The 17,997-nt window shown below is 38.0% G+C and overlaps 2 protein-coding genes across 3 annotated transcripts in view; one reads left to right on the top strand and one right to left on the bottom strand.

Moving 5' to 3' along the window:
• The window catches only part of LOC107227640 (intersectin-1), an 85,036-nt gene that overhangs the window by 28,430 nt on the left and 38,609 nt on the right, over window positions 1–17,997 (bottom strand). The window lies entirely within an intron of this gene.
• LOC107227653 (organic cation transporter protein) lies at window positions 3,737–17,928 on the top strand. 2 transcript variants are annotated; one of them, XM_046736549.1, is made up of 9 exons: window positions 3,737–3,861; window positions 12,809–13,546; window positions 13,729–13,987; window positions 14,109–14,277; window positions 14,666–14,896; window positions 15,007–15,221; window positions 15,307–15,488; window positions 15,566–15,702; window positions 16,421–17,928. In XM_046736549.1, the coding sequence occupies exons 1-9, from the start codon at window positions 3,847–3,849 to the stop codon at window positions 16,530–16,532; spliced, it is 2,058 nt and encodes a 685-aa protein (XP_046592505.1). In that variant the 5' UTR covers window positions 3,737–3,846; the 3' UTR covers window positions 16,533–17,928. The 2 variants fall into 2 exon arrangements, with proteins under 2 accessions (XP_046592505.1, XP_015524357.1); XM_015668871.2 differs by lacking the exon at window positions 3,737–3,861 and adding an exon at window positions 9,622–9,723.

The following is a 17,997-nucleotide window of genomic DNA, read 5'->3' as shown; positions in this document are numbered from 1 at the left end:
TTCAGTTCCTTAGCTAAAAATTAAATAATTCAAATCAACTATGATTTTCTGTCGATTTTAGTTGGATTTTTGTTCACGATATTGAACATTGTTGAGTTGCTATTAAAATTGACTCAATGAATTTTCCGGTTTCTAACGATTTAAATCGGTTTGTATGTATGTTTAACAAACAAATATTTCATCAACACGATTCGATTCGATAAGTACTACAGCTAATAATTTGATCGTTTTTATAGATTTGATAATTAACATAACCGACGCCGTAAAAAATTTAATTATTACAGCAACAGCCTGACAAAATTTGTGCAGGAAAACAGTAAAAAATCCCTGCATGGTGGCTTATTACGTCTCGTTGATCTTGAAAATGATGATTTAGCGTAACGAAGCAGCTTGATCTTCAGGCTACTAACTGCATCGTAAAGCGCAGTGACTCTGAAAATAAAACCGTTCACGTGCAGAGTTTTATGATGGTTCAACACGTGTTCAAAGATAAACATTAACCCTTAACCGGCAGATTTTCCTAGCATAACGTAGGTGGCATCACGTCTCATACCAAAATCATTAAAACGCATATCGCGAGTAAACTGCTAATTATTTCAATTTCCAAAAATTACCAGAGAGTCTCCTAATTCTTTTTGTTTCAAAACAAAACAAAAAATAAACATATCAAACGTGAAACAAAAATGTTAAACATTGTAACAAAAAAAAAAAAAACAAAAAAAAAAGAAAGAAAGAAATTGAAAACTCTAAAGAAATCGGAAAAATAATTACGTATAGTATAAAATAATGAGAGTGGGGCGTTTGGTACCCCACAGTGCCAGCCAAGGGTTAATATCTGCATTTATTTTATGATTACTGTACACATGTACGTCAGAGAAAAAAACTTGGTGCAACTCTAAAATACTTGCCTGAGATACCGTATATAAATAACGTCCGCACGTGTGTTAACAGTTTCATATACATATGCATGCGTGCCTGCGTAACATCCGCCACGTGTTGTCTAGATTATGGAACCACCGACGGCTCAGCCCTATCGCAAATAGTCGTAAGAAGTTCGTGATCGTCGGTGGGCCGGCTCACTTGGCTCTCGTGGGACCAACGTGTCGATGTGGGGGGATCCATGAGTAGTGTCTAACACAGTTTCCGTGCCGGTTGTCGCGATTTATCCGTAAAAGATATCCGCCAATAAGCACTAGTAAGTAAGTAATTGTGAACCTGCTACCAAAACGCCAACCCAATGTGTATATTAATAGTGTCACTCACAATCAGCCGAAATAATCGTTCGCAATTAATGTACACTGCAGGTTGTATGAATATTTAAACCAGAAATAGATAAGTTATGAATGGCGGTTTCCAGTGAACCGCGTGAGAATCTGATACATTTTACTAATTATGATACCTAAAAATATTTATTAATTATATTTGTGCAATGGTACATCGATACTTGAATTTATCTCACAGAGACTGAACTGACGAATTGGAGCAAAGCAATGATTACATACGTGGAAAATTATTTTTAACAATTTCGAGACCGTGGTGAACGGGAATATTTCAACTTCATTCATTTAAAGCTCAGATATAACTACGATGAGTGAGCAATTTGACACGCGCGGCTGTTAAACGGTTTGCATTTCGTGCCTGCCATATATGTGAAGGTTTTCTTTCAATATTCGATGTTTGCAGTTGCATTGTGAATGTGAGATAACAAGTTTGATAAAGATTTGCGAGTTTGAACGTCGCATTTTCCACACGTTTTAATATTATTCTTTTTTCTCGTTACTCTAAAATCTGTACCATGCTCATGCTCCGAGTTACGCAAATAGCTCTATGACGAAACAGAATTTCGCCCGCTGCCGTAGCTCATTGTGAGCAGTAGAATATAATTGGGTCTCGCGCCAATGGGACGGCAACCGGATGTCCATCCGTGCATGCGCCTGAAACTGATATCAGGCGCGTGATACGCGTTTCGCACACAAAACATTGGTAGACGTACATCTCTGTGTTTCAGCCGGACAGGCCATAATGTTTAGACTGTTTAGAGTTGTATTTGTGTGAGAAACTTCAGCATAGCAAGTATGTGAACAGCGAGTGATATAAGAACGATACTATCAGTGGACTGTATTTATTATATAAACTTCTAATTTTAGCATCGCGAATCCAGACTGATAACCACTGTTTTTGTCAGTGTACGATTTTTCTGATTGATACATTCAAGATATTATTTCGTCAAGGGCATGGTTGCGCACTGGAAAAATATCGATCTTTGATAATGATGTAGTTTTATAGGATAATAAAACTCGAAAACTCTTTTTGTGTCTCGTTTCACTTACAGCCTGAAAAGCTCGCATGATCGTTGAACTCCCCTCACGGAAAAAAACCCCAAAACCCTCAACTCATAGATAATGCTAATTTCCCATAAGAAAAAAGTTAGGGGTACGAATTTACACCCAAGTGGGGTTTTTTTTCCGTGAGGGTCCTGCAGGCATTTTACACGTGTATCCTGTAGTGAATATTTGTATAAGTAAACTTTTACAACATTTCTTAGACAAATTTTCTAACAAAAATATACTAACATACGATGTATCGATTGCTCAACTTTTATAGCTTTAGCCACGACCTCTTTGTAAGCTTATAGCTCCTATCGCAGTGACATGGATGTATTATCGAACGAAGGCTATAACATGTAACAGCTACTTTGTATAAGCAAAATGCGTATAAAACAACCACCACCAGTTTTCTACTAATTCTAAGATAGATGGTATGTACACGTGACAGTATAAATTGTTATCTGGTATCGTGGATATTGGACTATCAATTACAGTTTGATGTACCTCGTTCAGTTCGAGGATACAAAATTACATATTCAGAGGTCGGTAAACAAGTTGTTCATTATTTATTGTGTGAAAATTTTTCAACGTAACATCGCCGAATATTTTGACAAAAACCAGTTGATCGAGTCCCTGCGATGAAATTTTATGCGGTTGTGATAATTGCACAAACGGAGAAAGATCGTGTCTGAAACTCGACTATAAAATCAAGGTTCTACTGTATAGATGTATGCAATTTGCAAGAAATTTCGTGCGACATCACGGCTGACCTTCGACTCGATTTCCAAGACACCTCTGGCGAGATGCCAATCTCTTAGAAATAAAATATCCGTAGCGTAAGGTATGAACGATAGGTTCATTGAGTTCATTCACCCAACGTATGGCGCAAGGAACGTGACACGTGAATGGACGGAAAGTCACTCCCACGTGAATTTAGTACAGGGTCAGTGGACCCGGTCTTTTATACTTGATGAAATCCCAGTACTGATTCGGCACTGTTTATCAGCGTGGATAATCTTCCAACGCGTCGTATCAAATTTGATCTCTAGAATCTTCTAATCGTCTGTGAAGTGGCTGATTTCTTCAACACTGTATAAATAGCTGATGCATACGATTTTCCAACATATCGGAGTGCGCACTTACATTCATGCAATCAATCGACGGATCAAGTATCGACACGTGATCAAAAATCGGGGCAGGTTGTATATTGCGGATGATTTTTTCACGCGTTCAAACGTTTTCGCGTAAGTCTCACGCGCATTAAGCATTGCAGAAAACGGCGCAGCGAGTTGAGAGCCGCTGCTGGAAGGGTTGAATGGTCACAAAATCGAGGGTTGCGTTCAGCGACACCTCTGAGCGGGTTGTCGAAGCGCAAGAGTCGAGAAGTTTCCGATTCGCCGGCTCGACGTCGCGTTTTCACATTTTTCATCCCGCATACATGCCGGCCGTAATAATCATTGTGAAATTTGATTTAACGTAGTTAAATTTGTTCGCGGAAGAAAAATTACCCCGCGTCAAGATGGACGGCGTCAATGTACGTATAAAAGCTGTAATTATCGCACCGTATTGATCGTGAACTCTTCCTTTTAACTTGGGAAATTGAACCGAGTGGCATTCAGAGGGCTGTGCGGCACGTGACTTCACAAGCGAAAAGACACGCCTTCCGCAAACTTTGTCAAATATCGATTTCATTCTTCCATCATGGGTGCAAAATTTTCTTCCGATGTTTTTTCCCCACTTTATACCCCTCCAATGTTCACACCCTTAACGAATTTATTCTTATTATCATTAATTGTCAAATGAACGACGGGGCTGAATTTGGTTATAAACATACACAGTCTTTAGCTTATTTTTGAATCATCACCAAAGATGGCGTTCCGTACTTTTCACCCATTCCCAGTGGTGCTCATATATTCTATTATAGAATCTTGGTGATCTTCATCGGTGCTCATATATTATATATGCATACCATGAACTTTGCGCGAACAATTTCTACCTTATCAGTCACGCATCCATACTCGTTCAATGTGCATTCATTTGTTACTTTTATCTTTGTTTATGCAATTTACAAACGGGATTTTAATCCTTTTTTTATTCAAGAAACAATGTTCAAAGTAGGTACACCTGTGTCTATTCGGGTTTTCGCACCCTACGTCACAAAAAGTGACGTCATATCGAAGATGAACATCCAAAGACATTGGATTTGCAACTAATTATTAGAATGTATCAAGAGTCGAACCCCATGTGTTCAGCGTGATATTTAGAATTTCATATTATCCAAGAATTATTGCGAAGGGTGCGACTAACGATAAACTAAATAAGCAGTGAATTTTACTTCTTGGATGTTTGCACGTCAGTTAATTTCACTAGATTGTTGTATATTAAAAGCCTGCGTTAAGGGACGCATCCGTCTTTCAGCGATCGCAACCAGAAAGCATTCGATGTTTTTATAATCGTTAAAGAATTACGAAATTCTACGTCGTAAATGATGAATTTGCAGAATTTGAACTGGGAGAACATATAAAATTGTGTTTTACAATAGAGAGAAAACTCAGTTTCATTTTCAAAAAAAAAAAAAACAGTTCATAGCCTATTACAGAAACGGTAAGAAATATACTGATAATTTTTTCAAATGTTTCAAAGACTTCATCTGCAGTCTCGATTCCAAGACTTCTGAAATACTTCGACAGCAAAATTTGAAGTGTGTAAGGGTAACAAAAAAACAATCGCGTACGGCAACCAACAAATTTTTAAAGTATACGAACGAAATTGAATAATTTGAGGGACGAGTAATATCAAATCAATCACTTTTATCAATCACGAGTACGCTTCTGAATTGTGATAGTATAGAAATATCATTGAAACAAAAGGAAAAATGTAGTTCCGAAGGCAGGGTGCAGGTCAAAAATTTGAAGACATACCTATACCATAAACGTAAAACCTTGATCATTCATTGAATTCCTCCAAAGAAGAAGAAGAAGAAGAAGAAGAAGAAGAAGTAGTCCTTGATCGTCGATCGGTTTCCTTTCCTTGAAAGATATTATGGAAAATTGTGGCAATTTAGCAGATTGCTCAAGGTGGTTAAAGCCGTGGCGATGAGCGTCTAGACTGCAGAGATGCCGGTGCAGGAGGCAGTCCTTCTGGTTGATGTTGAGTTAACAATTCCGGGAGTGTAAGAGAGAGCCGCCGATCTCTCGGTTGCAGGAGTCAGAGTATTTTTTGGTCCGAGAAAACCAGTCGCATTTTTTCGCACCGCTGAAACTAGCGGGACGACTTCGCTATAAATAGACTTGATTATGCAGGTCCCATGTAGCCAAGTAGCTAAAAGGGTCGTGTCAGGGACGTCAGGGCCCGCCGAAGAATTTTAATGCACTAAAACGAGCCTCGCCGACGCGACGCGACGCTCTCGTCGATCTCCCCTACTTTAAAGTATGATCGACAACTTCTCGATCATACGTCGAACGCGCGAAATACGGCCTCGAAATGCGAGGAAAAGGTCGGATGGAAAGGTTATTCGAAGTAAGATCGCGATAATCGAGACCTGCAGCCAATCCGCGATCGCGGTATTCAGAAAATTACACACACAGATTCGATCGCATTTTTATTACTCGGTTTTTAAACTTCGATTTCTTAGATTCAAAGATTTTGACGATTGTTTTTCTTCTTCTTCTTCTTCTTCTTGTTTGTTTTTTTTTTCTTTTTGTTCAAACATTTATATTTACTCGCTGGTCAAGCAATACAAAAATTCAGATAATCATTGTCTGATCTTCTAGAAATACCCCTTTTGAACGAATCGCATCAGAGTTTCTGTTCGTAAAAACAGTCCACGAAAACGAAACTGTGAAAAATAAATTTATTACATTTTGTCTCGGCATGAATGTCACTGTGATTAATTCCTGGTGACGAATAATTGTAAAATCTCGATATGAATTTCCGGGAATATTTTGTGTCGCTGTAATCAAGAGTCGCTGTGTCTTTTCTCTGTTTATCGAAATAAAAATCCTCAAAAACTTGTTTTTACCGATGCAAGCTCTGCGGCAATCATATCGTTTCTCAAGTAATCCTGAAATTGATTTTCGATAATTTTACTTTTCACTACCCATAGGATTCGGGTTTTTAACTGTATTGAAGCGATTCAACGCGTATAACTTATGGAAGTCGTCCACACCACTAGACAAAAATTAGCACATTAAAAGTACAGATAGAACGTTAATTTGAAATTTACACTGTTAGAAATGCGGTGTTAAATGTAACACCGAAAATATTCTATAGAAGTCCAACATCATTTCGGTGTTGATTTTAAGACCACTTGGTGTCAACAATCGAACGATTTACACCGATGATGTTTAATTTTAGACTAATCGCTGTTGACTTTTGTTGACACCGTGAAATTTCTGACGATGTATCTAATCAACGCGACTGCGACCACGACGTTGAGATACAGTGGTGAAGCGTAACCATCACTGGAATTCCAACGCCACGCATGTTATTTCACATGACTATTATTTTTTTTCCCTTATTTAGCATAATCTTTTACATTGCATAAGAGTTCGAAGCAAGGAAAAACCAAAGTTTAAGAAAATAAAACTTGAAAAATAAAACATAAAACAGTTGCCAAATTTTCGTCAAAACGTAGAAAGTATAGCTTGGTTTACTGAAACTACGTTGTCACGATGATTCGAGTTATGAGGATTTATTTACGCAATATTCAAGGCAAAATTCACTCGTTCTCATTTGGAGTCGCTAAATTTTTACTAACTTTTTTTCTTATCTTAGAAATTATCTTAGATCTTATAACTATCTAGAATATTATTTTCCTAGCAATTGCGAACGTAATATCTGACATCTACATTCATCTTAAAAAAAAAGAAGAAACTCTTTATCGCATGGACTTTCATTTTAATCATACGCGTACCACTAAATGATACAATATTTGATTTTCCATCGTAAAATTTCTCAGAGCCGTAATAAATCATCACTCAAGTTCGTGTGAATGATAATTGTACTTGAAAATACTTTTCATAACAGATGCAGTTATTTTATTTATTTATTTATTTTATTTTTTTTTTTTTATCGTACTTCGCGACTGTTTGTAGGTACAGTTACAATCGCGATATGAAATAACTCCAAAGTTAAAATTACGTTACACCTCTGGTTTATAGTATATTATTATAACGTTTCTACTGGCTGATATCAATATAATCGCAAAAACTGTCAATCAACAATTGACTGGTGGCGGAAAAAAGCTGAATGATAACGCATTTTCAGAAAATCCAATCCCCAGAAACGACTGCAAAAATATATGCAATCTAACTTCATGTAGACAATTGGCTCATTATTTTCTAGTCGACTAGACTTTTCCCGTCTTCTATAAATGTTTGCCCTGCAGCTATTTCTGTACACCATATAAATTTTCTAATAACATCGCTGATACTTGGGGATGAAAACACATCGCGTTCCTGATTAATAAATCAGTCCGATAAGATAATTGTATGTGTGTGTGTGTGTATATATATATATATATTCATCAGTAACACGTATAACTTATAACGTTATCGCTGCAGAATTAAGTAATAAACCATTCTTCAGGAAATTCCCCTTCATGATAATTTCTATAAGAAAAAAGTATCGAGATGCTAAACTCTGCTCTTTTTCTATACAAACATCGACGTACATGTGTAATGTATAAGAACAAAAATGAAAAACTAAATCTCTGATAGAGTCTGCAGGTTGAAAACAAATTTCAATTAATATAATAATAATTTGAAATATTGATTCTATTCAGCTTGTTTATCAATTACTATATTTTTATAAATAAACATATTGCCATTTTTCAACAAAATTAATCGGCTCTCGTACAAGGGTTTCAAGTCAGTCTCGTTCTAAATACGGTCTCAACTTCCAACCGCTTTGAAAAGTGATAATGTTCTTTACTGTATTTTTATTTTCTTTTTATCTCTTGTTTGCAAAAATTCCACACGCCGATAGGCTGCACGTTTCGTTACGCAGCCGGGAAAGGGATAGCAAGGAATTTGAATACCCGACTGGACTGCCTTGTCGGGGCCGCGAACGTTAACTCCGTTCGGTCCGAACCGGCAAGGTGCAAAACGACTAGATCCCATTAACTAAAATGTATTTTTAGCCCATCTAAATATCTGCAGTGGCTGCATCCAGTCTCGAATTGCGAACAAGAGGGATAAGAGGGATAAACTAGAGAATCCGCTTATAGTTAAATTATACGTGAGGTATGTAACATCGTTTCCCACGAGATTTAATTATTCCACTTTCGTATATTCATAGAAAATAATTTGTTTTTCCGCTTGACAATAATTTATAAAATTCGATGCATAAGTGGGGACAAGAACTCGTTGAGTTTAATACGTTAGACGACACTAATTTGTAGAATAATTTAAGTGAATTGCAATTTGATGGTAAAACCACTGAATAAATAATGTAGGGATAGTCAAGAGTCAAACGAAAACTGTTGGGTGCCGGCGATAATAGAAATATATCTATTATGCTAATAACGATATTCAAATTATACATAGAACAAGCGAACGTTGTTCGAAACAAACAATTAAATTAACCAATCCAGCAGTAACACGTTCAACAATTTCAACAATAATCGCGCTTTACTAACGAATATTTTCTTTTGAGTATTATGGGACGTCTTCGCCGTTTCGCGTTTACGAAAAGTACCAATCTTAATCTTCGCACTTGTGAATCTTACTTACTTTTTCTTCGCTACTCGATCACTCAGGGATCGTACGAATCACAAGGTACGAAGTGATCCTTGACGGTAACAAATATCGTAATTCAATAAATAATTATTTTGTTGTATGCATTTTGTTTCAAAGCCTCGTTTTTGTCCAGACCGGCACTGGAAGTAGGCTGAAATTTGAATTACAACAATGAAATGGTAAAAAATCCGTTAGCCTTTATGCATTAATTTTCGATCAGTTCCAAAAGCTGACTTATAAATATAACGAAAGCGCGTATCAAGCTTGAAATTCGACTATTTAAAATAATTAAAACCGATGATATATTCCGTACGAATCGCTATCGCAAAACTGCTAGATAATTTTCCAACAATAATTAAAATGATAAAAATGTACGACGTGGACGCGGCGCAACGTCCGTCAGGAAAAGTGCGGTAGGTACGATAAATGCGGCGACGCCACCGCATAGAAATATTTTTCGATTCAGGGCTGATATTTAATACATATATAGGTATATAATAAAAGTTGCGAGCTCTCTTGGCGCATGAGCTTACACGCATGCCGACAAGCTCCGATCCGCGCCAGATGCAAGCGTCAGTCGACGTCTAAACGCCGTCAAGCGCGAACGTCGAATTGGTGAAATACCTGACGTGTGTATTTGTGAGGTGAAATTTCAGGTATTTTTGAGAGACCAATTTTAAAAATAACTCCTCTCTTTATCTCCACTTAATTCTAGGCGCGAGTCGAGGGATTTTATTTCACTCAATTGTTTTCCTTCTCTCTCTTCCAAACTTAACTCGGTTCGGGGAAATTTTTGTTCTATGAAATCGTTTTAAATATATATGTATGCATCATAGGTAATTCGTATTATTACATTTAACCATACCGTGTATGGAGAAATGAAAGATAAACCGACATCCTGAATTTTGAATCGATCCTTCTTTTTTGTTTCATTTTACACCTACTTCAATGTGGACAAATTCATTCGTGAACGTATTGTAATCCGTTTTCTGCCCTGAAATCTGCAAATTCATCGAATTTCCAGATACCGTTGTTTTGACAGCAAAAATTTTGAACCAAGTCTTTTGGGCTTATTCAAGTTTTTAATTCTGTAATGATTCGCTGGCACGAAACGCAAACTTTATTGAAATATAAAAGAGAAACATATACTAGGGTGGTCCTTGTTTAGGGTGTCGACGAATCCCCCTCTCCCCCCAAATCAACTTCAAATAATTCAAAAACAATTGCCTCATTTTTACAGATTTTTACCAACAGGGTGGGTTTCCGCATTTAAAATACACGTATTTCGGACACGATCTCGGTATTATATTTTATTGTAAGAATAATTGTGTTAAAAAAAAATCCCTAACTACGAGATCTTAGTCGGCATTAGTGCTACTGTCTGAGAAAAAAATCACATCATCGTACCAGGCAGTTCAGACGAATTGCACACCCTCGAAATCTGACTTTTATTTTTGCTTAGACGAAGTGCAATTCGTCCAGATTCCCTCGTACGATGGTGTGAATTTTTTCTCAGACAGTAGCACTAATGCCCACTAAAACTTTGCGGTTCCGAATTTTTTTGAACATTATTACTCCTCCGATAAAATGTATACTGAGAATGTAGATAAGCCCACCCTGTTGGCGGAAGGAGTTAGAGTTGAAATAAAGAATCTGAAAAAATTAGGCGGTTGTTTTTGAATTATTTAAGGTCTATTTGACATAAGGACTATCCTAATATATACGTATTGGCGAAAAATGTGAATAATTGATTCACAGTTTGACACATTAGATACACAACATATACATATAGTATATACGTTATATTTGTATAAAAGATAATATTCAAAGGTTTTCTCATCTTCACGAATGACCGTTAAATTTATAAACTATTAAAAGATCGAATAAGTTTTACGTGCATACGCCGTTTAACTTACACGTCGGTATTTCAAATTCAAATGTACACATCGCAGTGATCAAGCATGCGCGTTATAGGTACACGTATTATACCTATACGCCGGTGTCGTAAAATCTATGCAGTATACATGCATGGTATGCATGCATGTGTGTACCTATACGGTTGAACATCGAACGATGAATGGAATTGAACCTACACTCTGTGACTCGAGTTCTGCGTGCACGGCTGTCTGGACAATTGACACGAATAAATCTATTAACAAGTGGCTGTATCGCATAATACACACACGTCCACACGTGGTGCAGAATTGAAACGTTTCTGAGTCGTCGATGTATTTAATATTACGTATAGCGCAAGTATCACTCCATTATCGACAAAGTTTACCGACCCGCCAACGTCTACGAAAGCTTACAATACCATTATATGCTGTAATATGCAAAAACATAATTTCATATTCACGTGGTCGACAAACTCGATTATACGTATCGTGTAGCATCGCTGGTTGAGGTTGAAGTTCAGTAGTATAAAGGACTAAATGAATCTGCACGAGACATTACAATCCTAGGTTTCAATAGCTCGACCCCAATTTACAGCTGTCTCTTTTGATTCCGTAACATCGTCGTCGAATCATCGACCAGACAATTTATGACGTACGTACGTTTGAAAGGCAAGGAAAAGGAAAAAATCAACGCAATTTTAACCCGTAAACTCTGATCGTGCAAAATAAAATTTTAGACGATACATCGAAGAAGAGAATTAGAATCGTACTATCGTATCTCGAGTTTAACGAAAATTCTACCAATGAACGGAAGTCTTCGTTTCCGGTTACAAGTCGTTACTGCACGTTGCTATCACCGCGGGCACGTGACATCAATTAAGAGTGATTTGTTATCTCGTTGCGCAGGTCCGCAGGCCTGACGCTCTAAAAAAATTTATCACCACTTCAACTCTCGACTAATCCATTCGGCTAAATCTTCGGCTTTACTTATAGTACAACACACGTAGAGTGCGTATTATATTATTTAATGAATGGATGAATAATGATCTCTTACTCAATCGGGCACATTTGATTTTTAATCTTTTTTTCCTTTTTGATCGAATTTATGATGGATGATTGTTAGTCAAATTTTTTTTCGTGTTTACAGCTGCCAGCGGATCAGTTTGTGCCTTAAATAATATACTCCTGGAACTCTTTAGTTGATATTTAATAGGGACCCAATGTAATGGGAAATGTGTAAATATTGAATAAAATATTGAAATCTGAGTGAGAAAATGTTTTTCATGTATTTTAATTAAATAATAATCAGAAAACCCGTTAGACGTCCCTATATATATATATATATATATATATATATATATATGTATTATATCACTCGAAAATGATACGTTCCGACTTTTATAACCTCTCGATTATTAAATTTCCAGTCAAATAATCTTGCGAATTATATACTATGTATAAATAGCCGGGATTGTTATTTTATTGCCAGTGCAGAGTGTGCTTTTCACGAGGTTGTGACGCATGACGTCATGATTTACGACGAGTTTAAAAGCAGAACATACAACGTTTTTCATGCACCAGCTATATCACAAATCAGACTTTGAACTTATAATCAAACACGAATGTCATTACCAAATCTTCCCTCTTCATCCGAGTGTTTTTTCTTTTTATGTTCTTCTTATGAATCACGTCAGACCCGCCACAAAGAGTTTTAATTATAAGGCAATTCCAAATTTCGGTTAACATTTCAATGATGAGATAAAATACATCGAACCGATATGATATTATTCTTTCTGTTTACCGTATTGCAATTCTTAGTTAGTAAGACGAAGATTTTCTGTTCCAGGATTCGAACGTTTCCGAAGAAGCGGAAGCGAATCCTCGACTCTCTGTACGGTCCGATTTCAAGGAAATTGATAACACTAGCGAAGTATGTGTAACTAATGATGTCGTAGCGAAGACTGAGGACGCTTTGAGAGCAAACGAACGCGTGAAGCGATCGGAAGAGGTTGAAAAATTTGATGAAAGTGGTGAACAAGTGCCGTTGATAATAATCGTCGACTCGCCCATCGCAAATTCGGACTCTAAGGAACCGTTCTGCAAAGAGAAATTAATTCCGCAAAACGGTACAATATCAGCCCCGCCGGAGGGAAATTTTCAAAACGGAATATCGGAGGAGGGAAAAGCGAAGAAGAAAAACATGGCCTACGACGACGTGATTTTGCACATGGGTGAATTTGGACGATACCAAAAGAGGATATACCTGCTTTTGTGCCTGCCAGCGATATCCTGCGCCTTTCATAAAATGAGCGGTGTTTTTCTTGGCGCGAAGACTGACTTCCGGTGTCTGAGACCTAACGAATATCCGGAAAACGCGACCCTAGACTTACCCGACAATATTATGAATATGACCTACCCGTGGGACAACGAAACCAAGACCTTTTCACAGTGCGAAAGATACGACATAGATTTTTCAGAAGATTACTATCAGTCCGGTGCGAATGTTACCTTCAATGCCTCAGTTGTCGAGTGCGACTCCTTTGTTTACAATAAAACAGTGTACGCACTCACGACCACGACTCAGGTGAGAGTTGCTACTTAAAGCATATATCCGCAGACTCGTTTACATAATTCATAACAGCATACCGAGAAGCTTCGAAGAACGATTGAGAATTTCAGCAACAAACAGTGAAGGAGGAACTTTGACTTCCATCGTTCCATCGTACCGCCAATTAACACGTTCCTTTGCCGACTTTCCTGTTTCAGTGGAACCTGGTCTGCAAAAAGGCATGGCTTAGAGCAACGGGTGACTCGTTATTCATGGTGGGAGTTATGGTGGGTTCAATGATATTCGGTGCACTCTCCGACAGCTACGGTCGAAGACCAATATTCTTCTTGTCGCTGGTGATACAATTAGTCGGTGGCATAATTGTCGCCCTGTGCCCCGAGTACATTTCGTATGTAATCTTCAGATTGATTCTGGGTTCAACAACCAGCGGGGTGTTTCTGGTGGCTTATGTTATCGGTAAGGACGAGTTCATGCCTTTCGCCTCTCTCTCTTTCTCTTTCACGGTGAATAGAGAATAGTTTCGAAACCTGCACGGCACGATCCAATTCTGATTTATAAAACATTGTTCGTGTTTCAGCGCTCGAAATGGTCGGACCAAAGAAACGATTGGTAGCCGGCGTTGGTTGCCAACTCTTTTTCACCACTGGGTACATCCTCGTTGCCGGTTTTGCCTACCACATTACCGATTGGAGATATCTGCAGATCGCCATCACCATCCCGAGTCTGGCATTCCTCGTCTATTGGTGGTAAGCGCGTTTTTGCACGAAGAGAAATTTCCAGTTGTGGTTACCCTAAGGAGATTAACTGGTCTCATTTTTTACATATACTTGTTGGTACGAAGTGAAAATCGGTTTTCTCACTGTAATTGAAAAATCTAGCATCTGTTACCGGTACTTACTAATACTTTATACAACAATGAATTGATGTTGACGCTTTAATCGTCACAAAAAAAAAGAAAAAGATGCTACAAGCTAAAGAAACAGATTCGATCTTGCAATAACCCAAATGTACCGTATTGACTGGTATAATCGCGACAAACGGTCACCTGGACCAAATTTTCTTATAACTCTAACAACATCTTAACCGCTATTACAACGAAACCCATCTTGCACATAATTTTCTTACTGCCGATAGGTTTATTCCCGAATCCGCCCGATGGCTGCTGACCAAAGGACGCGTGGAGGAGGCGAAGGACTTACTCCAGAAGGCATCCGCGGAGAACGGTGTAGACCTACCAAAAGACACTTTGGATAATTTGCTGACGAGCGACAGCGACAGCAAGCCAGATATGAACGAGCCGACGTTGCTCGACCTCTTCAGATATCCGAATTTGCGGAACAAAAGCCTGTTGCTTTTCTTCAACTGGTCAGAACTTTATCCGTATTTCCGATTGAACGCGCTAGAACAACGTCACGACGTTTTATCTAAATCGAATGTATTGGTAATCAATTTGTTCCCCCTTTCCGCTTCCACAGGTTTGTAAACAGTGGTACGTATTACGGACTGTCTTGGAACACTTCCAATCTCGGAGGTAACGATTACGTGAATTTTTTAATTGGTGGCCTCGTTGAAGTACCAGCTTACACATTCCTACTTTTCACGTTAAACAGATGGGGAAGAAAGATTATTTTATGCGGTTGTATGTTACTCGCCGGGACGTCGTTGCTCCTGACATTAATTGTTCCAGCGAGTGAGTAGCGTTATACCAGGCTTGACAATTGCGATCCTCATCCGAGATCCGATTTCATATCCTTCCTTGCAATTTCACCGTGCAGATATGCCGTGGATGGTCACGCTTTTCGCGATGCTGGGAAAATTGGCAATCACATCCTCTTACGGTGCCGTTTACGTATTTACTGCCGAACAGTTTCCCACTGTGATTAGAAACGTCGGTCTTGGAGCTTGTTCGACCTTTGCCCGGATAGGGGGAGTCATAGCGCCGTACATCAACCACTTGGTAAGTGATTCAACTGCAACGATATTACTCGACGATTCCTCCTCGATTCTCACGCCCGTTTCTCGTTACGCTTACAGTCGGAAATTTGGACACCTTTACCGATGGTTATTTTTGGCGTCTGCGCACTGATTGGCGGAATAATGTCACTGCTTCTCCCGGAAACGCTGAACAAAAAGTTACCAGAATCGATACAGGACGGTGAACAATTCGGAAAGTACGTATTCAGGCCACCAGTCAAGTCATTGTTGAGGAAGCCAAGAAATTGGGTTCGGTCGACGAGTTAATCACTCGTGAAATCTGGTGTACCATTTTCCGGAAATCTTGTGAAATCTCTTGAAATCTTCTGAAATATTTTGTAATCTCTGAAATTTCCCTTTGAAAAAATTCTTTAAAATCTCATAACGTCTCTTGTAAACTTTTGATATCCTTTGAAATCCCCGAAATCTTTTGAAGTTTTCTGACATCTCTTAAGATCCTCGAAATATTATGAAATCCTTGAAATTTTATTTTGAAAAATCCTTCGAAATCCCATGAAGTCTTTTATAATCTTTCGAAATCTTTTGAAATCATTTGAAATCCGTGAAATCTTGAAATCACGTGTACATCGAATCGATGAGTGATTAAAACCGATCCCTCGGCTTCGGGGAAAATGAGCATAGAATTTTTTTCATATCCTCACGTTTCTAGTCAATAAACGTAAACACATTGGATGTCCGAGAACCGGTTAGTGTTTGAGATACTGATATTCAACGTTCAATTATCGATAGACGTGTTTTTCGCAGTGATTCATCGACTGCCGTTCCTTAAAATGAAAACAGGATAGCGCAAGAGATTATTGTAATAACAAAATGCGAAAAATATTGAAATATCGAAGAGTTAAAATAATAATTACCATCTGAAATCGCTTGAATTCACGAGTTTGTCTATTTTAGGAAGATACGCGGTGATGACGAGGAAGACGTGAAACAGATGACTGATATTGAGATAATGAAACCGTTGAAGACCCAAGGAAACGGAGTGTATAACGAGAAACAAAACGGATGATATTGCAAACGGTGAAGTTGCGCACAGCAGAATCGATACGATGTATAAATGGACATCAGTTTCCATCCACCGATGTCAACGACAACGTTAAACTAATTCTACGATCAATAATGCCGTCCGCATAATTTCGTGGAATTAGTTACCGCCTCTTTGTGGTTTTCGCAAAGTGCGCCAACCGCGAGAGGCATGAAACTTATATTTATTATATCTAGTTAATGATTCCGGTGTACGGAACTCTAGCAGATTTTGATACTGTTTTTAATGCCTATTTTTTATCGTCATCTTTTTTTTTCCTTATTACAATCAGCGAGAATCAGGGTCCATTTTTGAGGTTTACGTACAAATATCTTTCTTACGGTATCTTAGAATCGTCATGCACGTGAAATCGATCTTACTTGTCGAAAAATTAAATAGCAGCTGAACTATACGTGGTAAAAGTTGGAAGCAATGAGTGAAATTGAGAGGAAAATACTCCCATTGATATATAAATGAAACCAATTGCAATTACTTCGTGGACAAATATGACTGTGTTAAACCACACAAAAATCACAACGTATGTTGAAAATCTTCAATTGTCAGCTACATTTATAATTTTTCGCGATTTCAACTCCATGAGTTACAGGACTTTTCGAGCATTCTCGACTTACGTTTAGACTTATATAAACAGCTATGTAATCTGAATTGAGAATTCCTGGACGAGTACCGCATCTTTTCCTTTTTGGTTGCACCGCGACATTCCTATCAGTATACAACCAATTACGATCAATTGTGTGCCTATAAGTTAAGTCTATAATTATTAGGTCCATTGATGGGGAGGAGGAAAAGTATACGAAAGAAGCTAACAGGGGAGCAATTTTTTATAATCCTCTTTATTGGATAATTAGAAATACGTCTCGTACATTCGTATCGTGCTAATTTTCTATAATTTCTTGACCGACGCGTCTGATCAGGAGTGAAATCGATGGTCGGTCTTGTATTCTTTAACAAAAATCTGAGCGAAACTTGACGAGTAAAAAATTACGCCGCGTTAGGAAATTAACTCCGCTTGAAGTGGTATAATTGGTTAATATCTGAAACATGTTTTTGTCGTAGACAAAAATTTTGAATTTACACAAACGATAGAATAACTAAATAACGCGTCAAATGGATAGCCAATAACCTATCGCACAGGTAACTATAATAGTCCCTTAATCCTCTCACATGGTATATCGCCTATTCATAATTTTTGTCGACACTTGTTACAATAGCGATTGACGCAGCGTGACACTGTAAAATATACTTAATTATTGTGTAGGAGTTTTCGCTCCGGTGGATGCTGTACTCAGACTTTTTCATTCAATTCAATGTACACAGGTGTCACCAATATGTTTCAATAAATTAATCAGTACTGAAGTAACATTTGTCACACGTATATAAAAACCTGATTCCAGCCTAGGTTGTTATTCAACACTGAAGTGGCGGCTCA

Source organism: Neodiprion lecontei, chromosome 1, assembly GCF_021901455.1.
Source record: "Neodiprion lecontei isolate iyNeoLeco1 chromosome 1, iyNeoLeco1.1, whole genome shotgun sequence".
Taxonomy (NCBI): domain Eukaryota; kingdom Metazoa; phylum Arthropoda; class Insecta; order Hymenoptera; family Diprionidae; genus Neodiprion; species Neodiprion lecontei.
The sequence above is the reverse complement of the archived record's forward strand: the minus strand, read 5'-3'. Positions and strand labels throughout refer to the sequence as shown.